Below are 20,970 nucleotides of genomic sequence, written 5' to 3' on the forward strand. Positions count from 1 at the left end.
TGGCGGGGCACCTGTAGTCCCAGCTTCCCAGCTACTGGGGAGGCTGGCTGGGGTGTGTGCACAAAAAAAAAAAAAAAAAAAAAAAAAAAAAAAAAGAAAGAAAGAAAGAAGAAAAAGCCGGACAAGTGTATCCCTGTTTTTCTCATTCGTTAATGTCCACCCTAGAGCAGTGCAACCTCTCTTCAGCCAGCCAGGAGATGGCTTCCTCATATTAAAAACATGTGCCAATAACAGAAATGACTTCGGGGCACAGTTAAGCAGGTGTGTGTCGGGGGCACAGGGGCGGGCTGAGGGTGTGCCTTGTTCAAGGTCGGGTTCCCAGGGCCACGTCCCCCTTCCCACTCTGGGTGCTCCCTTGGCATCTCCACTTTCCACCCTGGTGTGTGTGTGTTCTGGGTTCTGCCCAGTCACTCTGTTCTGAGTCTTTCCTCACTGCCAGTGGCCCCTTCCTGGAAGGCCTCACCTCTCCATTTTCCGGGGGATCTCCATTCCCGAATGTGCTGGTCACCACCAACACCAGCGTCTCGTGCTCGAGGGACACCACGTCATACTCATCCATGCACAGGACCTGTGGGCAGGGAGAAGACAGATATCCTGGGGACTCTTGGCCCCCTGCAGCCCTGTCCTCACTCTGGGCCGCCCCCGCAGAGCAACATTCAGGCCCCAGCTTGATCCCTGAATCCCTGACGTTCTGGGTTCCTCACGAGCCCTGACTTGTGAGCCTCTCCTGTCCTCCAGGGCACCTCTGAAGACGCTGACAGAGCCCCCCTCTCTCCAGCTCCCTGCCCCTCTGGGCTCAGCCCTACCCGGGGGTCGAAGGCCTTCCGGAAGAGTCTCCCCAGCTGCTGTGCATAACTCTGGGCCCGGCCGGTCTCGGAGCCATACAGGATTGTGGCCTTCACTCGCTTCGCCATCACTGTGCCCATGAGTGAGGCAGAGATCTTCACTGCGCTGTGGGTGAGGGTGGGCTGAGGGCATCCCGGCTGCATGGAGACGGGGCCTCCCCAGGCAGGGGTCTGGACCCCATCACAACAAGGTCTTGGGGTACTTAGTGGTGCACCCAGACCGCTTCTGGGGCTGGGGCTCCCCAGGGTGTGGGTGGGGAAGACTGGCACTCCTAGGGTACCCACTTGGCCACTTCCTTAAAGGTCTTCTTCCTGGTGATGCCGGTGCCCTTGGCTGCACCCCCCTTCCAGGGGTCTGGCTGCAGAGAAGGAGTGGGGCGGAGGTGAGTAAAGAAAATAAAGGTTAGAGGTCCCCAGGGGCTGCTTGGTTAGAGCTGGGCTCAGGTGGGCAGGAGCCAGTTGAGATGGGCACCTGGTAGCGGAAGGCAGGGGATAGGAAGTAGTTGACCATCTCTTGATGGAAGACAGGAGTGAGGCTGCCTGAGATGGGGGGCACGATCCAGGCCCAGTCAGCAGGGCAGCCCCCCCTGGCCTTCTGCTCGTTCTCCAGGTGCTTCATGAAGGAGGCCGTGGCGGCGTGGTGGTCTACAATGGTCACTTTGGCCAGCTGGGGTGGGAAGGGAGGGGAAGAGGCTGGGCTCAGATGAGGCCCACAGAGCACAGCCATTCTACCTCTGCCACTTCTGTCACCCCAAACCACACTTTGCCCTGGGTCACCCCCATTCTATGTCCCCTCAAACCACAGTGTTACCCAAAACTGCAGATTGCATGGCCATGCTCCAAGTTGAACGTGCAATAGCAGCTTTAGTCTCTATTAACTGTATCCTTGGCCCCCAAACCAAAATATCCTAAACTCTTGAGACCCCATGGAAGTACTCAGCATGCACTAACTAGGACTGCAAACTATAGCTCCCAGCATGCACTGCACCCCATCACTCAGCATGCCTTGGATCCTGGTACTAGAGTTTCCAGAAGCCAGTGGCTCCCACAAACTACAATACCCACACGCCTTGGGAATCAGAATTACTGAGCACGCACTGATCAGCAAGGTTCCGGCACACACTAGGCCCCCACAGTACAGTACCTGGAATGGCATGTGCTGTGTCCCAGAACTGCAGGCCTAGAGTGCCCCATGGACCTGGACTAGGGAACACCTCCCACGGGTCCAAGTCCTGCCCAGGTTCTAATTGCCTCACTCTCTTCCACCCTGCCCCAAGCCCGCTGCCCTCCTGGCCAGTCTGGACCTGCGCACCTGGTAACTGTGCAGCACGGCCAAGTTAATTTCCACTGCCGCCTTGTCTTTCCACAAAGACGAGGTTGTCCGGGTGTCCAGGTCCATGCAGACGGCCACATCCTGGGACAAAAGTGTGCATGGCATTGGTAGGGACAGAGGTGACGGGGAGTGGATGGAGAGCATCTCTTTCTCAAACTTGTGTTTAGGATTGAGGTAGGTGGGTGAGCTGGGTTAGATTTTTGCCTGCAGAGTCACCTCAGGGCAGAGAGGGAGCTTGGGCCAGTCACCTCTCAGCCCTGGGCCTTAATTTCCCATCTCTGAAATGAGGTTTGGCCAGGCGTGGTGGCTCATGCCTGTAATCGCACCACTTTGGGAGGCTGAGGTGGGAGAATCACTTGAGACCAGGAGTTTGAGACCGCCCTGGGCAATAGCAAGACTTTGTCTTTACCAAAAAAAAAACCAAAAAATTAGCCAGGCAAGATGGTGGCGCCTGTAGTCCTAGCTACATGGGAGGCTGAGCCAGGAGGATTACTTTTGCTCAGGAGTTCGAGGCTGCAGTGACCCTATCTCCAAATAGGGTCTCTGTAATTTTTTTTTAAAGACTAGTCAAATGCAGTAGTGAGAAGAGGGGAAAGTAGTAGAACAAGGAGTTCAATCTGTAACTGTGAAAAAAAATTCTTAATCTGAGTCAAGATCCCCTTTGAGAATCTGATGAAAGCTATAGAGCTGTAGATCCTATACCTGGAAAAATAACTACATATTCACACACACACACACACACACACACACGCACCCCTGTGGCCCAGCTTCGGCGGTTCCAGAGCCCTCGTCCTCGGTTCTAGTTTAGGAGGCAGCCTGGGACCTGCCAGGGCTCAGATTCTCCCCGTGGCGGCCATTCTGCAGATCTAGGTGACAGTCAGACTCCAGCCCGACGGGCTGTGGCCGCGTCCCCTCCCCACCCGCTGCCCCTCACCTCCAGGATGTTGTAGCGGTGAGGGTCGCACAGGTTGCGCGTGCCGATCTCAGTGCTCATGTACCAGCCACTGAAGGGGGCCGCAGGGAACTCCAGGCCCCCAATTTCCAGCAGCATGTTGGACACTGCCGGGAGGGCATACCAGCGCAGGTCCAGGGCGGCGAACCACTCCAGCCTGGCGGTGTCAGGGCGTTGGATCAGCCCCCAGTGGCACCTTCACCAGCACCACACCCCCCCGCAGCCCCTCCTTGGGGTGCTCAGGGATGGCCCCCTCCACCCAATCCGGTCAGTCCCTTTTGTGCTCACGTGGGGTGCTCCAGGGGCACCTCGAGGACCAGCTCAGGAGGCAGAGTGAAGAGTTCCGGGGGCTCATCTGGGGCCTGCAGCAGCAGGGGCAGCACATCGAAGCGGCCGTTCCCTGGGGCCCAGCCGTGTTGGACGCAGAGCTGCAGGGAGCGGGCCAGAGCTGGGTCCGAGGCCTCAACCTCGTGCCCTCCTCAGGGACTCCTTCCATCGGCCGTCTCCCATCCTTCATCTCGGGGACCCCTCACTGGCTGGGTCTCTGTACCCACCCGGACCCCTTCTTTGGTATTCTTCATCCTTCACTTCAATGAGGGGCCCCTGTTCCTGCTCTGCCTACTCCTCTTTGGCTGGACCTGGTGCCGTCCTGCTGGTTTCCCCTGGGGGCAGCTCTCGGTGCTCACCCACCTCGGTGATCTCCACGTTGGCTGGGTCCCCCCGCACAGAGCCGTCCTGCTGCCTGTAGCCTGCGTAGCGCACCAGCTGGCTGTTCCAGATCCGGAAGTCCCCGCGGCCTGGGCAGCGCTGCGGGAACACTGTGATGGCCGAGCTGGTGTGGGGACACAGCTGGTCAGAGCCCCACCTTCACTGTCCAGGGAGGGGGAGGGCTGGGCCTGGCCAGGGGGAGGGGCACGCACCGAAGGTTGCCGCGGTTGGTGGCATACTTGATGTGGTTGCAGATGTAAGTGAACATTTCCTGGGCAGACCTGCAATCCCGGGCATCGAACACCTGTGCCAGCCGAGGCAGGGGAGAGGAGGGAGAGGAGGGAGACGGGGTCTTGAGGACCAGCCCACAGGGGTTGCTCGAGGAGGCAGGGGCCGGGGGCTCTCTCCCTGTGGGATGGTTCTTTCTCCTGGGGTGCCTCCCTGAGCTGCACCCCACACATCCAGCACTGCCGGGTCTGCTACTCATCTCCTTCCGGGCCTGTTGTCTCCCCATTCCCACAGAAGCTGACTCCGTGCCGCATGCAGAGGAGGGACCCAGTCATAGCCAAACTGACGCTTGGGGAAGGGCACCAGATGATGGGGAGGCTGCCTGGGAGCATGAGTAGTGAGTTGCCCATTACCCACGGCACTCAAGCAAAGGCAGGTGACCCTCTCAGCCATCTGACTGTCCTTGAGCACACTGATGATGGGAAGGGGACGGCTGCACCAGTGGCCTCCCCAGCAACTCTGCCAACCCTGACATTCTGATGCCAGGAGGAGCCTCCTTGCCTGGCTGAGTGGAGGACCCAGGAGGGGCCCAGGAGGTCTCACTGCTGCCTGGGGGAGGAGGAAACTATGTTAGTGACAGGGGCAGAGGGTGGCAGTGACTGGCCTGGGGCCAAGGGAGGGACAGCTGTGAGTGAAGTCCATTATGGAAGCTCAGATAGGTTCAAAGTTGAGCTAAAGCTTTGAACAACTTAAAGAGTTAGGCAAGTGCCAGACACGATAGTCCTTATTTTATTGGAGGACTCCTCTGGGATTTACTGAGCATGTGGCTTTATTCCAAATCCGTTGGTGTCCAGTGACAGCTAAAGAGGCCAGGGTCATGGATCTAGTTCTGCTGTGGGTCACCGTGTTTCTCTTAGTGCCGTGGCCACAGGCTGTCCCAGTAGCCCAGGCCAGCCCTGAGTGTGAGGGCTGGGGTAGGAAGGAGGGTATGGGGCTGAAGTGGGGGTCTGCGAGGGAGCAGAAGGAAGGGGCATGGGGAGGGCCTGGCTCTGGGGAAGAGGCTGCTCCTGTTCCTCTGATGGCACCACCCAGGGGGGCCTGCTCAGCTGTGCTCATGGACTCAGAGGGTCTAGGTTGTTCTCCCCCTACTCCAGCCAAGGCATTGCTGCAGGGCTTAATAGCCGGGCGTCAGCTGCTGGACTGAGTCTCCAGGGGTTCCAAGGGTGGGGCCGGTCCCCTTACCTTTCTAGTCTTTAAGGGCACAGGCAAGGGTCTCCCCACAGCTCTGGACCCACAGGAAGGCTCAGGAGCTGCTCCACCCCTTCCCCGATTTGTCCCCCGACCCCACACTCCTGCTGGCTGTTGGACCTGCAGCTTCCCCCACTGGATGCGGCCCACGCAGCGGGGAGCGTTGCGCCAGGCCTGCTTGGCCCCGAACACCAGCTCGCTCTCCTGAAGCTGGTAGGTGCCTGTGGCTGCCACCTCGGCTTCCACCTCTTGGAGCCGCTGCTGGTGGGCCTGGGAGCCGCTCCTGGGGGGGAGAAGGGAGGGAATAGGATGAGCAGAAAGCTGCGTGGGGTGGGGAGGGCTGAGGGCTCTGAGCTTGGGCCCTGTGTGGCGTCAGCCCTCGGGAAGGGAGTGGACCGTGGGGAAGGTGATCACGAGGTTCCCAGGCCTCACTGGGACAAGGGGGGCTGTGGGTGTCTGGGGAGGTCTCACCTTTTGATGGAGCCAAAGTACTGGTTGATGAAGGCCCTGGCCTGACTCAGCAGCTGCTCAGGGGCTGCAGGGCCCGGGCAGGGCCGGCTCTGCAGCTTCTGTGGAAACACGAGGGAGCCCAGGCAGCGTCTGGGGGTGCAGGGCCCGTCCTGGGTCGGGAGAGCAGGGTGCTCAAAGGTCAGGATCAGCGCAGGGTGCAGGGGTGAGGGCAGCGGGAGGGAGGGTCGGGGAGGTGTGGGCCGGGGCCAGGGCTGATCCTGGAAATGGGGGAGGTCTGGCTGGCTTAGGGCATAACTTGACCAGGACTAGGGGTCAGGGCTGGAAAGCTGAGGGTCACCAAAGTCCCTTGAAGGTGCCTGAGCTCCTCTGGTTATTCCCAGTCCTCTCCTCTTTTTGGAAACGAGGGGCCAATTCAGAGCAGGGTGGAGCTTCCCTTCCCGCCCCGTCCGCGCCGGCCTCACCTGCTGCGCCTGGGCACTCAGGGTGTCGTAGGCGATGCTCCCCACCTCCCAGTTCTTCACTCGAGGGAACTTGGGCCCCTCTGGAGGCCGGGTGAGCGGGGGGCTGTTGGGATCCAGGGATGGGTCATGGGGGAGGAGTCTGTTTCCTTTTGGCCTCGCAGATGGAGCCCAGAGGCCCCCACTGTGGCACCAGTAGTGCTGCTGATTTGTCGCTTGCGGGCCGCCTGCCGTGCTTTCCGGCATTCTCTGTCAGCCCTCCCAGCAGCCAGGGAGACAGGCAATATCTGTGCCCCCTTTACGGAGGAGGGACCCGAGGCTTGAGAAGCCAGGAGAAGCCTGGGCCAGAGGGTGCACAGGCAGAGCTCACGGTCTGACCTGAGTCTGCCCGGTGCTCGGTCAGGTCCTGCCGGGCCTGCCAGTGCTGAGCTAGCTCCTGGGTCCCAAGGCTGGTCCGCAGCCCTGTCCGGTCCCACCTCGCCTCCTCTAGAGGTGGGGTTCCAGCCCCCCCAAGCTTGCCATGACCCCTACCCTGCGGGGGACAGAGCCAGTGCCAGAGCTGAGGTGAGTCCCAGCAGTGATTCCTCAGCCCCATTTCCCCCCACGCACCCCTCCTGACAGCAGCCCCTGTGTGAAGGGAAGCCTTGGAGGCCTTATCACTTCCTTCCAGAGCCTGCGGCGCTGGGGAGGAAGGGAGGGACTCGGGCCAGGCCTTGGTGTGCCTGAGCGGCAGGGCCCCTGGCCCTTCCCCGAGGAGCTGCCTGCAGCCCCAGCGCCGTGCCACCTGGCCTGGCACCCCACTGGGCCTCGGGGTCCTTCTTTTCTCCTGGCACCTCTGCCCCAGGGAGAACTCTTCTGGGGAACTGAGATTGCACGTTCCAGTTGGGGTTGACGGCCACTGGGTTGGAGGCTGGGGCAGGGGAAAAGGGTCTGGCAGCTCTGTCTGCTCAGCCACCGACCCCAAGGGCCTGAGTCTCCTGGCCCAGCTCTCCTCCCTTCCATGAGACCCCACTTCCTCACTCTCCTATAACCACCTTGCCCCAGCTGCTGTCTTCTCTGGTTAAATAACCATCACTAGTGTTTGTTGAAGGCTTGCCATGAGCTAGAAACTTACAACCCCAGGGGGGAAGTACTGCCATACACCCGTTTTATATGAACAGAGGCTCAGAGAGGTTAAGTAACTTGCTCAAAGTCAAACAGCTCTTGGTGGCAGGGCAGCGTTCAAACCCTGCCCTTACTCCTGCCTTCACCTGCTGCCTGCCGGCCCCTTCCCTGGTCTCTTTTTCTGAGCCTCCCTGACTGTCCTGTGCTGTGCACACTGATAGCCCATTTGCATTGGTGACCTGGCCCTCCCAGCTGTACTGCAGGTCCAGCCCTTCCCCACCCTGGGCTTCAGGCCCGACACCAGCCTCCTGCCCACCTGCTCCTAGCGCCTGGTCCTCACCTGTGTTCTGGTGCCGGCAGGGGTGGGGAGACCGGGGCCTGGCTGGGCTCTGATGCCGGGGTGGCTGGGCCCTGCTTGCCACACAGTCCAAGGCCCAGCCCCAGCCCCAGGCCGCAGGGTGGCCCGGGCTCCTGGGCCACGCTCTTCAAGTTGCCCATGTCGCTGCGCATCAACTCTGCCGCTAGCCCGAGCAGAGCCCCGGGCCTTTTCCTTAGGAAGCAGGGAGGGGGCTGGAGGGCAGTGGGAGGGGGCCTCTGGTGCTGGCCCTTGCCCCGCCCCGTCCCATACACAATGGGACAGGAACAAGGCCGGCTGGGAGGCTCTGAGCACTCGGCTCCATGCCCGCGGCCCAGAGGGCGGGGGGCCGGACGCCTGGGTTCCGCTGTGAGGACAGGGCTGATACATGGGAGCCCAGGTGTCCAGTGGAGCCCTGGGGCTGGAGCACAGGAGCCGGGGCGTGGGGAAATGGTAGGCGGAGCCACTGGAGGGTCAGGAAGCCCTTCTGTGGTGTCACACCAAAAGGGGCCTTTGGCCTCACCCCTGCCAGCCGTCCCCGGAAGGGCTGGTGGAAGGTAAGCACTGTGTCAGTAGCAGGGTGATGGGATCCCACACTCTAAGTGACCACAGAGACCTCCAGGGTCACCACCCTCCCTACATCTAAGTGCCCCTGGATCCCACCTTTGAGTCCTCTGAGGTTCTTGGGGGTACAGGCCCAGCAATGATGCAGTGACTTTTTGTCCTTGAGTCTGGCATCAGGGTATCCCTTCTCCTCCCAGCCCCAATTTCCTGGAACCCCCACCCCCTGTGACTCAAGAGGGGGACACAAAAGAGCAGGAAGCTGCCATCCAGGGCCTCCACCCCCACCCTGTCATCCAGTGACGCATGCTTCCCTGGGCAGCAGGTCAGCAGAGAGACCGAGGGCCGAGGGCCGAGGCAGGGCCAGACCACTGGGGAGATCTTGGAGCCTTGGCAAATGTGTGGGGGCCAGGGAAACTACAATTCCCAGAATGCAGGTGAGACACGCCGGCACTCTTGAGGCACCTTGGGCAGGAGAGCATGCTGGGCTTCGTAGTTCTGTGCCATCCAGAAAGGTCACTACCTAGGCATCTGGGTCCACAGGGGTCGTAGTCCTGTGAGTTTGAGACCTCAGAGGCCGAGAGAAACTGCGAGAAAGAAACGGAAACTCAGAGACTGGGAGAGGCAGAGACTGGGAGAGGCAGACAGGCAGACAAACAAACATGTGGATTTGTGTTGGCCAGACTCCTTTGAAAAGCAGTGGAGGATAAGGCCGGGGTGGGCCTGGGTGGGGGGCAGGCAGGAGGACCAGGAAGGAACGGGCTGTGCTAAGACCTCTGGGGTCACACCGGGAGGTGGGGACTGCCCGCTTTGGAGGGTGGAGGGGAAGGGGCCTCATAAACAGGGAGAAGCCTGCGCCCCACACGGTGTGCTTTGCTGCCCTGCGCTCAGGAGGAGGGCTGACGGGGGCTGGGGCTCTGCTAAGCCCAGGCTTTCTCCTGGGCCCCGGGCCTGAGGCCCTGTCCCTCCCCACTGCCTCGTCTTCCCAGTGGGATCTGGTAGGATCCAGCCCCCTACCTCTAAGACGTTGTTAACCTGCTGGTGGGAAAGACAGACCCTGAGTTTGGCTCCCATATTCAGCCACTCCCTAAAGTGTGCACGACCGAGAATGAGTCCTTTTTCCAGGTTCCAGTTAATGGAGCCGTGCCTGGCCTCCTTGGGGTCAAGGTGACAACCAGCCTCAGATGCCAATGTCCTCACGACTTCTCACCTGCACCATTGGCTGTGGCCTGTCCCTGTGGTCTCCTGACCCCAGGGTCTCCCCCTCCTGCTGCCGACGTCCTCTCAAAAGCAGAGCTTACCTCATGCCTTGGCTCCACGCGAAACCTTCAGCCAAGGCAAGGCCACTCTGACTCACGGGCCTGGCCCTCGATTTCCCCAGCACACTGCTCACACCTCTGTTCTAGACAGACTGGCTCTCTCACCGATTCCCAAACAGCCCTGTGCACCCTGCCTCTGGCCCTTGCCGCACCGTCCCCTGCAAAGGAAATCTGTCTCCCCTTCCCCAGACTGGGTAGTGGCAGCGCTGGAGGGGTCCCACCGGATCTCTGGCCTAGAGGGCAGGAGGTGCAGGTGGCTGACAGCTTCCAGCTTGGATGCCTGTGAAATCTTCCCAGCATTCAGTCCAAGGCCATGTGCTTGCCTGGGAGCTTCAGACAGTCACCAGGCCCCAGGAGGTATGTGGGCTCACCATTCCTGCCCACCTGGCCTCCTGCAGGGACATCTCTACACTGGTGTCCCTGGGGCTAGCTGAGACTCAGCTCACTGTATCTGAGGGCTTCCTGCCCCGTCCGCCCTGCTCCTCTGCTTCCGCAGGAGTCTGGCCTGATCACTTTGGATCCCTGCTCACCCCTGCTTCCTCTCCCAATTAATTTTCTCAGGCATCACCACCCAATAATTCTCTTATGCTTCTAATTCCTTTCTGGGGTTCTGCTTCCTCTGTGAGGCCCTCGTCCCTGGGTGGAACATCCCTTCCTCTGGTTTCCCTGGTCATGGCTTTTGGGCAGCTTGCTCTGTGTGTGTGGTGAGTTTTCCCCCAAATGAACCTAGCTACTCTGGAAGACACAGACCAGTTTCTCTCATTTGGGATCCTCTGCTGGGTCTGAGCACCCTGCACTGAGTAGGTGCTTCATAAACATTGGCTTGTTTGGCTGCAAACGTGTGCGGCCATCCCCGGGACCAGCGGCCATGTTCTCAAGGCAGTGGAGGGGCCACTGAGAAGGGATCTGGCTGAGTCTGGATTGGTCTGGGCAGGCAAAGAGAAGGGGTCAGTCTAGGTGGAGGGGATGGGGCCAAGAGGGAGCACTCTCTGGGCACAAGGGAGGATGGGGCACAGTTCAGTAGAGGCAGCACTGAAGGCTGTGGGCCAAGGCACCCCTGAATTGTGTTGGATCTGGGGCAGAGGACATAGTGGCATGGGTTTTAAGAAATGGAAGAGAAAAATCAAACAGACAGAAAAAGTCAGAGGTGGAAGCTTTCTGGACAGGGGTTTACTTCTTCCCCTTCCTGGGTCTGTGGCCAGCGTTACCTGCACATCCTCATGTCCAGCAAGGTGCCCCGGGCACAGCAGCGGCAGTCCTGACAGCTTCCATTCCTCCACCACTGGGATGGGGCCTTTCCCCCCTCCCCAGCGCTCTGGCCGGTTCTGGCCCTGTTCTAAGCCAGCACCCCTGCATATTAGTGGCCGACTGCTCATATTGGCAAAATTCATTTTTAATTTCTGAAAAAACTCAATTTGCAAGGTTTCAGGTTTGAGGCTCTACTGAAAGGAAATTAATTTTAAATCATGGGATCTCAAGCTGGATGGGGCTTTGGATATGATCTGGTTGGGAGCCCAGCCCCTCGGTCCCTGACAGTGGCTGTGTTTCTGTCCCTGGGAAGGCTGGCCCAGACCTCAGCCCTCACTGGCCCTCATCAGCAGGGTGACAGTCTCTGTCCCTGGGGTGGGCCAGGCCACTGGTGCCATCTGTTCCCTCCCGAACACTGAGAAGGCAGCAAACTTTGCTCCTGCCTTCCCTCTCAGACCAGAGCACTGTGCAGAGCTGGGCAGGGGGACGCCCTGACCTTGGGGGCCTGTGCTGGGAAGGGATGTATGCGCAGGGGCTGGAGGGGGCTGGAGGGGTGGCGGGTGACGGGGAGCGGAAGGCCCTGACTCTTCATAGCCCAACCCGGGGTTGTTCAGTGTGAGCTGGAAGTGCCCCACCCTCCGCACTATGAGAGGCTTCCTTCCTGCCTGCTGGCAAGGACTGGGTGGGGAGCAGAGGGGCAAGCAGGGAAGGGAGGCGGGAGAAGTAAGGAGGGGAGGGCAACAACCATGCCGGCCAGGGCGGCCTCCCCCTCATCAGGATGTAACTCATGCCATGTGTCAGAGGCCGGCAGGGAGCGGAGAGTCTTGCTCAGCTTCCAGATTGCAGAGCTAGGGCTGGGCACTGGAGGAGGGCTTTGGGCAGAGGTCTGGGGTGTTGAGGGCCTCCAGCTGTGGAAGGGGCTTCCTGTCTGAAAGGGGCTCCCTTGTTGGCGGGCGCCACCTAGCCGCTCTGGCTGTTCTTCAGACAGCCACATGGAGGCAGCAGAGAGCCGAAGAGGAGAGATTTGAGCAAAGTCCTGGCATCAGACATCAAAGACAGATGGGAGACCCAGGGAACCAGCTAGGGGCCAATGGCGTGTGTGCCTGAGCCCTGACTGGGTGGTGGGTCAGCATAAGTGGCTCATTTGCATAAACCTGAAGCCCTGATGGTGACCCTGTAAGCAGCCCACCCCAAGAGGAGCAGGGGTACCTCCCTGTGGGACAAACCCTTCTGCCCCTCCCTGCCTCCTGCGTAGACTGACCATGTGCAGCGTGGTGAACCGAAGGTGCGGGGAGTTGTGTCCAGCACAACCGGGGGTTCCTGCAAGAGGCCGCAGTTCCTGCAGCTGGGAGAGCCAGGGAAGGGGTGGCTGGAGATGCCTCCCCGTCCCACAGGCGGGCTCCTGAGGCCACAGCCAGGCGGACAGCTTGATCTGATCGACCCTCTTCTGGAGACCGTTCTGCTGCTGGCCCACAGACTGATGGGGAAGTCACGTGGCTGAGAGGCCTTTGGAAATCCTTAGACCTTGTACTGACAGTGACAGGTGACTGTCGGGCTTTGGAGGCTCCTAGGAGTTTGTACTAACTTCCTGAGGGAAGCTCAGGTGTCTCCAGGCCTTGATTCACCTTGAGGTTTAGACTCTCCCTTCCAAATCATTGCCTGGTGTGGATTTTGTGCCTGTAGGGTACGTGCATACATGTGCATGAGTCTCAGTGCCTTCGGGCTGCTAAAACAAAACACCGTGGACTGGGGGGCCTGTACCACAGAAATTTATTTTTCGCAGTTCTTGAGGTTGGAAGTCCAAAATCAAGGCACTGGCAGATTCCATGTCTGGTAAGGGCGCACGTCCTAGTTCATGGTTGGTGCCTTCTTGCTGTGTCCTCATGTGGTGGAAGAGGTGAGGGATCTCTCTGGGGTCCATTTCACAAGGGCACTAATCCCATTCACGAGGGTTCTGCTCTCATGACCTAACGACCCCCACAGGCTCCATCTCCAAATACCATCACTTTGGGGGCTAAGATCTCAACATATGAATTTTGGGGGACCCCAGACATTCAGTCTATAGCAGCATGTATGTGTGTGAGTGTGTATGCGTGTGTATGTATTGAGTGTGAGTGTGTGCATGTGCCAATGGGGAGCGTGTCCCGGGGCCCCCTCACTGAACTGCCGCCTCATCTGGTCCCTGCCACTCCAAAGCTAATTTGGGCCAAGAATGTTTTAACATCCACAGGGACTTGAAATTGCCCTTCATTCCTGGGATCCAGAGTGAAAATGAGGAGTTTCTAGGGTCAGGCTGAGGACTCCTGAATGCTGACCCTTGGGGCCCATCTCAGCCGCAGGGCCTTACGCTGAAAGCCTTGCTATCTGCCAGTGCAGAGGCAAAGGCAGACAGCTGTCAGGGATCAGTCTGACGGGCCCTCCCCGTTCCTCCTTCCTCCTATCTCCCTCTCCTCGCCTTCAATCCCTCAGGCTGGCCCAGTTTCCTGGTGTGGTCACTGTGGTGCTAGGTCTCTTGGGAACCAGGGCTTTGAGCATCAAGTGTGCCCAGCATGGAAATTCCACAGCAACCACTATAGGGCATTAACTGGGTGGAAGCCTCTTCTCCCTGCCTCTCAAGTGCCCGAGGAGGGGCCAGGCCCTCTATTCAAACCAGGGTGGGAAGGGCAGCCTTTAGGTCACCCTAGTGATCAGTGAGATGTAGAAACCCTGACTCCAAACTCTGATGTACCTTCAGTCATTGTGCAATTTGTCTTTTTTCCTGCCCTCCCAAGTGGATCGTATGCCCCTTGACTCCCAGTGACCTCCAAGAGACCAGCAAACTAGATGTTCCTGATATCTTTGCTGCTGCTGCTGGTCTGAGGCTTTCCTGGGGTTCTCACTCTGTTGTCTGGTTTTCCAAATCCAGCCTATATTGCTCTGGGAGCTGCTGAGCCCAGGCCTGGAGGAGCCTCCATTTAGATGGCGTTCTGCCTCCCAGGTCCAGAACGGGGATCTCCCTGGGCCTTTCTTTTCCAGGCGTGAAAGACCTAATCCTCACTCCCTGGGCACTCTGGGCCCCTGTGCTGACACCTCCACTCCCTCACCAGCTCCATTCTCCCATTTGGGAAGGCCCTGGGTGGACTGGTGGCCTCCAGAGGGACAGAGACGAGGTCCTAACCACAGTTCTCAGCTTAGCCAAATTCTCCCTAAATCCTCCTCCCTGTAAAGCCTTCCCTTAGCTTTCCAGCCTGAAAACGATCTCTTCCTACTCCAAAGTTGAAGCATTCATGGTCTGCACCACTTCTTGGACTTGGGATCTAGGACTGTGTGACTTCTCTTGTCAGCTGCCGGTATTTGTATTTGGCTCCTGAATATTGTCTATTCAGGTGTGGACACCTTGACAGCTGTCTGCCTCACATCCGGAGTGAGCGTACAGTCTGGCGCTGGCAGACAGCAAGGCTTTCAGCGTAAGGCCCTGCGGCTGAGATGGGCCCCAACGGTCAGCATTCAGGAGTCCTCAGCCTGACCCTAGAAACTCCTCATTTTCACTCTGGATCCCAGGAATGAAGGGCAATTTCAAGTCCCTGTGGATGTTAAAACATTCTTGGCCCAAATTAGCTTTGGAGTGGCAGGGACCAGATGAGGCGGCAGTTCAGTGAGGGGGCCCCAGGACACACTCCCCATTGGCACACGCACACACTCACACTCAATACATACACACTCACACACATACATGCTGCTATAGACTGAATGTTTGGGGTCCCCCAAAATTCATATGTTGAATTCCCAACTAATTGCAAATTTTGTAAGGCCAGGGACTGGATTGTATACCTTATATTTCCTTACGAGTTCTGCATAGTGAGAGGCACATGGAAAATGGTGGATAATTGTTTATGGGTAGACTGGGGAGATGATAGAGTGGGATACCTAGGTGGACCCCGGTTCTCTTCCCTGGTCCTTGGTGTTTGCTGGCTCAAGAGCTCATGATCTGCAGGGTGAGCTGGCTACCCTTCAGGATATGGAGCTAGTGTTGGGTTAGCATTTCATTCTCTCTACACCCTCGCCCCCCAACCAAGCTGTGGTAGGCTCTGACTTCTGCCTGATGTTAGCATTTTAGCAGAATGAACAGGGCATAGTTCTGGACAGCTGACGCAGCCACCTCTGTACCTAGAGCTCTCTTCTCCCCGCTTTCTTCTCTCTCTCTGACACACACACAAACACACACAAATACACACACACATCTTTTTTTTTCTTGGAATGTTTCAGAAATTTTCGTGTTATCCTTGTGCAGGGGCCATGCTAGTCTTCTCTGTACCATTCTAGTTTTAGTATATGCGCTGCTGAAGCGAGCACAACACACACACATCCTGAATTCTCTACTTCTTTAGCTCTTGTTACACGCGCTGTATAACCCCCCACCTGGCCCGATATGGTAGGAAAATCACTGAACTAAGAACCAGGAGACCTCACTTCTTGTCCAGCTCCGTTTATAACTTGTGACACAACCTTGAGGAAGAGTCCTCACCACACTGAAGCTCTGTTTTATCATCTAATACATGAAAGTATCCACTTCTGGCTCTAATATTTCATAAAGCAACAGAAACTCCCAAACGAAATCCCAAGAGTTGCGAGTGTAAAGTTCAGGAGTGTGGTCATATCTTTTTTTGATGGCTGTGGTGGGCTTGAGGGAGGAAGGCGTATTCTGGACGCATGTAAATGAGACCTGAGTTTCTCAGCACCAACTGGCAAAGCCTGCTCTTGCTTCACCACGTGCTGCCTCCTGGAGCTACAGTTCAGCTCCAGAAACTTTCTCCTGGTTTGGGGTGGCCATCTACTTCACTGTGTCCCGAAGCGGTCCCCAGACTTGCTCACCTGAGCTGTCTTCCCTGGTTTCCTGCCAAGCCTGGCATGAAGGCTTTCAGCACCTTGGACAGAGACAGAACTCCAGCCTGGCTGGAGCCGTTGAGAAGCCAAACGAGCGTGGAATCTCCTCCCAGGCAGCCTCCCTGGCAGGGTAGCCCAAAGCGTGGCTTGCTCCTTAATATTTTTAAGTACCTCAAAGCCACTCCAAAATAACCCCCAATCTATGTCAAAATAGTGCACTCGTTCTGCAAACTCTGAGGATATTACAGAAACCAAACCACACCAAAACAAAAACCAACCTATTTGCTGGAATAGTGTTAGGTACATATTAGGTGCTTAGTAAATATATTTTTAAAGGAATACATGCAAATTCAACCTTCAGATAAATGCCCTAGCCCCCTTATAATCTAATTCTCCCTCCCCACCAGCCCCTGCTATATAGTAATTCTGGAGCTTCTACTACTTACTAAGTTCTAGAGCCTCACTTGAAGCCCTTTCTTGTGTCTAAAGATCCCAGTCCTTAAATCAAAGGGGCAGATGGCTGTTAAGTTGTCAGGCAGAGGAAACTTAAACTGACTCTTTTCCTTCCCGTTTGCGGGTAAGTATAGATTGGTGGGGGGACCCACACCAGACTCCTGTTGGGATCTTGCTTTATGAAGATGTTCAACCCCCTTCCTTTGTGCCTGAGAAAACCTTTACCATCCAGGAGGGCCCAGCTCACCCAGGAAGTTCTCCTGGCCGCCCCAGCCCACTCAGAGCCCTCCATCCTTTGAACTTCACTCCACACACCATCAGTACACCAGACTGTTTTTGTGACATTTCGTGCCCATTTGTTCTCTCTCCTCAGTTAGATTATGAACTCCTTGTGGGTGGAGGCCATATCATATGTCTGCTGTTTTCAGTAGACCCTATAGCAGTGGTCCCAACCTTTTTGGCACCAGAGACCAGTTTAATGGAAGACAATTTTTTTCCATGGAGCGGGAGGCAGGGGCGGCCGGGAGGGGGAGCTCAGGTGGTGATGCGAGCGCTGGGGAACGGCTGTAAATACAGATGAAGCTTTGCTAGCTTCATTTGTATCTCGCCACCCGCCACTTACCTCCTGCTGTTAGGCCTGGTTCCTAACAAGTCACGGACTTGTACCCATCTGCAGCCCGGGGGTTGGGGACCGCAGCTATGGTAATGAGCACACAGCAGGTGGAGTGGGAGTCTGATCAGTTTCAGGGTCTTCTCGCCTCTCCTTAAGGGTCTCCCATTCCACTTACTTTTTTAGTCTAAATAAATATGTAGAATGGACCATGGTGCATTCGTGGAGTAGCCATTGGCCCCCAGGGTGCCCAGGATGAGCGAGCAAAGGCAGGAGGCGGAGGTGAGTATTGCGGGAAAATGGAGGAACCACCCATGGGTGGACATATTGTTGTGTAGAATTAAGGAATCACTCACTGTTAGAGCTGGAAGGTATCTCAGAGACCAGCTTGTTTGGTCTCCTCATTTTACAGGTAAGGAAAGTGAGATTTAGTGATGCTTCTATAGGTACACAACAAATGGGCCCCTTTCCACCACCTCTGACCTGGCTCAAGTCTTGGGTGTCTCTCCTCTGGACTATTGCATAGCTTAATGTAGCAGATGATATTTTCCCAATATATTCCATGGCACTTGCTTTTCTTCCAATGTGACAGTGACACTCCTCCATTGAAGGGAGATGTCTATGTTCCTTCTCCTTGAATCTGATGGGCCATGATTATGGTAGAAGCTATTTTATGTGACTTTTAAGGCTAAGTTATTAAAGGTGATGCAACTTCTGACTGATCTTCCCTTGGGACACTGGCCCTTGGAACCCAGCCGCCATGCTGTGAGGAAGCCAAGTGGCCACAGAGAAAGACTTCATGTAGATGTCTCGCCCCAGTCCTAGCCGGGGTCCCAGCTGACAGCCAGCATCAACCACCAACCGTGAGTGGCTGAGCCTCCAGTCCCTAGTTTGGGGTAAAGCAGTGACAGGTGGTCCCAGATGAACCTGCCCAAGTTGCAGATCCATGAACAAAATAAACGCTGTCATTGATTTAAGCCACTGGATTTTGGGATGGCTGTTATGCAGCAACAGATAACCGAAGCACCTCGTATTTACCTCAGTTTCTCCAAACTATTATACATGTTTTATTCATTCAACAAACCTTCATTGGATACATACTCTATGCTAGGATTATATAGATATGATTTCTACATTCATGGATAATACATTTCAGCTTCCACTATGTTCCTTCAGTGTGTCCCCTTTGCATGCAGAATAAAATTTGTACTCCTCAGCCCTCTGCAAATGGTGCCAGCCTACTGCTCCACTGTCACCACCCCTGTTTCGTCCTGACTTGTTCTCCATTTTCCAGTCTCTATACCTTCACTCATGTGGTCCTTTCCACCTGCAATGCTTCTGCTCTGCCCCGCCTCAACCTTCAAGGACCTGCTGTAAAAACTGCCGCCCTGGCAAGGCCCCCTCCCCCACTCCTCCCTTAAAATTAACCGACACCACCTTGTAATCCCACAGCAGTTAACCGCAGACTGCACAGTTTCTGTCTGCCCACGATCTCTCTTAAAACCCACTAGACTGTGACTCCCCGGAAGAGGGATCCTGGTCTCTCCCTCCTGTCCTCCAGCAGTGTCTGGCACCAGGCCCAATGCTTAGAAACCCTCAGTAAACATTTGTTATTTCAACTACAGCAGAACCAGAATCAGAACCAGATCAGTCTGGTCTCCGCAATCCTTGTCTCCAGGACTTTATTGGCTTCTTTTGACACCATGACGTCAGAGAAAATGTCCCACCAATGGTGGCTATCGGGTCTTCTTGGAATGGGCTAGGGGCAGACAGGATTGCTGCATGGGGAGCCGCAGAGGGCAATGAGTGAAGAGAGCCCTGCTCCTGGCTATGGGTTTGAGGTACGTCCCTTCCTCCCTCCCTCGCTTCCTTCCCTCCCTTTTTTCCTGTCTATAGCCTGGAGCACCCACTTCTGGAAGGGAAATAAGTAGTTTTTTGATTCTCTTCTCCTCCAACTCCAGATCATATCTGAAAACATCTCTATTCTGAGGACCCAGCTGCACAGAAAACAAAGCCCCACCATGCAGTGTAAGCTTCCCCTTGAACACCAGGGACGGTCTTGCTGTTCTTCTTCCCCTGGGGCTTCCGAGGAACCCTTCTTCCATAAGCTGTCTCTCCTGCACCCATCTGACCGGAACTACTGCCCAGTCCCCTGTGAGTGTGGCTTGCTCTCCTGGGCCTGATTTTGGCTGTGTCTTGCCCGGCCCACTCCTTGGGGGCATACAGCAGGGGCGATCTTCCATTTTTTTCCTCCCAGATGTCCTGGCTGAACTCCTTCAGACTGAGCAGGAACAGAGTGGGGTGGGCAGGATGTTTTCTGTAGACTTTTCTCCCTAAATTGTCTCTTTCTGGGAGCTTGGAGGAGCTTATATGTCTCACTGTAGATACAACCTCTCCCTTCCCTTAGTCACAGGAAGGGGTGGGGAAAGCTCTTCCTGAGAATGGTCCCTGAAAAGTGGTTCTTGGAGACTGAGCTGCAGACGGGGCACATTCTAGATGCTCAACAGCCCAGCTCTGGGTCTAGGGCTGGGCACTTTTCTCTTTGTCCCAGTTATGGGGGCAGCAGAGGTGGGAAGTTGGGAGGAGGCTTCTCCATCAGCTCACCTGTTGTCCTTTACCTCCTAGTGCTTGGCACCTATGACCGCAGGAAGGACACCTTGGGGAGAACTTGTTTCGTCTCACAGCCTCTCTTCCTCATCTCAGTTCTTGACTGTGCGGTGGCTGAGTGGCACTGCCTCCGAGGAAGTCAGAAATCTGCATTTGGCTTTGACTTTTGAGTGTGCGTGTGTATGTGTGTGTGTGTGTGTGTGTGTGTGTGTGTGTGTGTGTGTGTGTGTAGGGGAGTGATTAGGGGAGGGTGAGAGAGAGGGAGCTATCTGGCTCTCCTTAGCCTGAGGGAACAGCTCTCTTCTTGCCTCTCTGCACAGAAGGAGGGCTACTCTGTGTCTGGCCTCCTCTCTTTTAGGGTCCCTCTAAATCCTTTGTCTTCCCTTTGGGACAAGAGAAGAGGGCTGAACCAGCAGCATGGGCACAGTAGTGGAAGGACAGCTGGCCAGGTCAGAGGAGCGGCCCTTCCCTTCAGGGCCTGGCTTTCTCTCTCTCCCTTGGTCTGGAGAGAAGGGGAGGACAGAGATGTCTCTTTCCATTGTCCCCCTCTCATGTACATTCTCAGCTGGCTTTTCCTCACTTTCTCTCAGTACCCTGATCTGGAGGGAGGACAGTCCACTCACGTGTGACTCACCTGGGACTTATTGCAGGCAACCTAGCAGCCCTGGGTGGCCATGGGGTGGGGCGTGGGCTGGGCCAGTCATGGACTGGGCTCCCCCCAGAACCCAGATGTGTTGAGGCACCTGATTGCCAAGTCACAGAGGAAGGGCAGCCTGTGCCACTAAAGGCCCGGGGCATGCCGGGGGTGAGCGAGGAAGCCGCTGGCGATGGAGAGGGCCTGAGGGATGACTGCACAGGCAAGAGCCTCTGGACTTTTTTAGCATCGGCTGGTGGAGCCACCTCCTTCTCTCCCACTGGCTGCCTCCCTGAGTCACTGCCCACCCACCAGCAAATAAAAAAGGGTGTCATCTGCTGGCCAGTGGCCCCATTTGGCTCCAGTATTTGCATCTTTTTGCTCCTGGGTGGAAGGTGAGAGTCTGAGTAGGGTGGTCTCACCACGACCTTTCTTTCTGTGCCTGCTTCCTTCCAGACTCGGCTTCCTTCCCTGCCCTTTTTTCCTCCCCTCCCCCTACACCCCATGATGATTCTTGCTGGTGACAAGACTCAGTCCCTTGCTCCAAGGACAGAGGCAGCTGCAAGCCCTCAGGAGCCCCCACATGGCCCCATCCATCTAGACAGGTCTCTGATCCGGCTGCAGGGAGGGGACCCTGGCCGGCTGCTCAGCGGCAACCCCTCCCCCCTGCCCGCCCACTCAGCTGTCAGCACTCTCCTCCCCGCCCTGGCCTTCCCGAGGCCCTGCCTGGCTGCTCGGGCTCTGGACACCTCACCCGGGAGACCCTTACTCAGACCCAGGCAGGCGGCAGGCAGGCACCCCGCCTGGCCTTGACGTCCCCAGGCCTCCTTGCCTAAATAAGGGAGCTGCAGCAGGAGCGAGCCAGCTGGCCGGGGGAGGGGCCTGCGGCTGGGCCAGGGTTTTCCGAGGGGCTGGGCCGTGGCTGTCGCCCGCAGGGCCCCGAGCCCGCGGATTGGGCCTGCGAGGCTGGCCC

At 56.9% G+C, this 20,970-nt stretch overlaps 1 protein-coding gene across 1 annotated transcript in view; it reads right to left on the reverse strand.

The window, feature by feature from the left end:
• The window catches only part of NOS3 (nitric oxide synthase 3 (endothelial cell)), a 19,115-nt gene extending 11,222 nt beyond the window's left edge, over window positions 1–7,893 (reverse strand). Inside the window, exons 1-13 of the mRNA XM_012662150.1 lie at window positions 7,664–7,893; window positions 6,247–6,349; window positions 5,786–5,934; window positions 5,435–5,597; window positions 4,051–4,142; window positions 3,821–3,962; window positions 3,419–3,558; window positions 3,113–3,287; window positions 2,158–2,259; window positions 1,318–1,512; window positions 1,131–1,204; window positions 807–951; window positions 464–568 (exon numbers count right to left, since the gene is read on the reverse strand). Of these exons, the coding sequence (XP_012517604.1) occupies window positions 464–568; window positions 807–951; window positions 1,131–1,204; window positions 1,318–1,512; window positions 2,158–2,259; window positions 3,113–3,287; window positions 3,419–3,558; window positions 3,821–3,962; window positions 4,051–4,106 (1,134 nt within the window). The 5' untranslated portion in view covers window positions 4,107–4,142; window positions 5,435–5,597; window positions 5,786–5,934; window positions 6,247–6,349; window positions 7,664–7,893. The remainder of the gene's footprint in view (window positions 1–463; window positions 569–806; window positions 952–1,130; window positions 1,205–1,317; window positions 1,513–2,157; window positions 2,260–3,112; window positions 3,288–3,418; window positions 3,559–3,820; window positions 3,963–4,050; window positions 4,143–5,434; window positions 5,598–5,785; window positions 5,935–6,246; window positions 6,350–7,663) is intronic.
• Between the last annotated feature and the right edge of the window lie 13,077 nt (window positions 7,894–20,970).

This window comes from Propithecus coquereli, unplaced genomic scaffold, assembly GCF_000956105.1.
Source record: "Propithecus coquereli isolate 6110/MARCELLA unplaced genomic scaffold, Pcoq_1.0 Scaffold75, whole genome shotgun sequence".
In the NCBI taxonomy this organism is placed as follows: domain Eukaryota; kingdom Metazoa; phylum Chordata; class Mammalia; order Primates; family Indriidae; genus Propithecus; species Propithecus coquereli.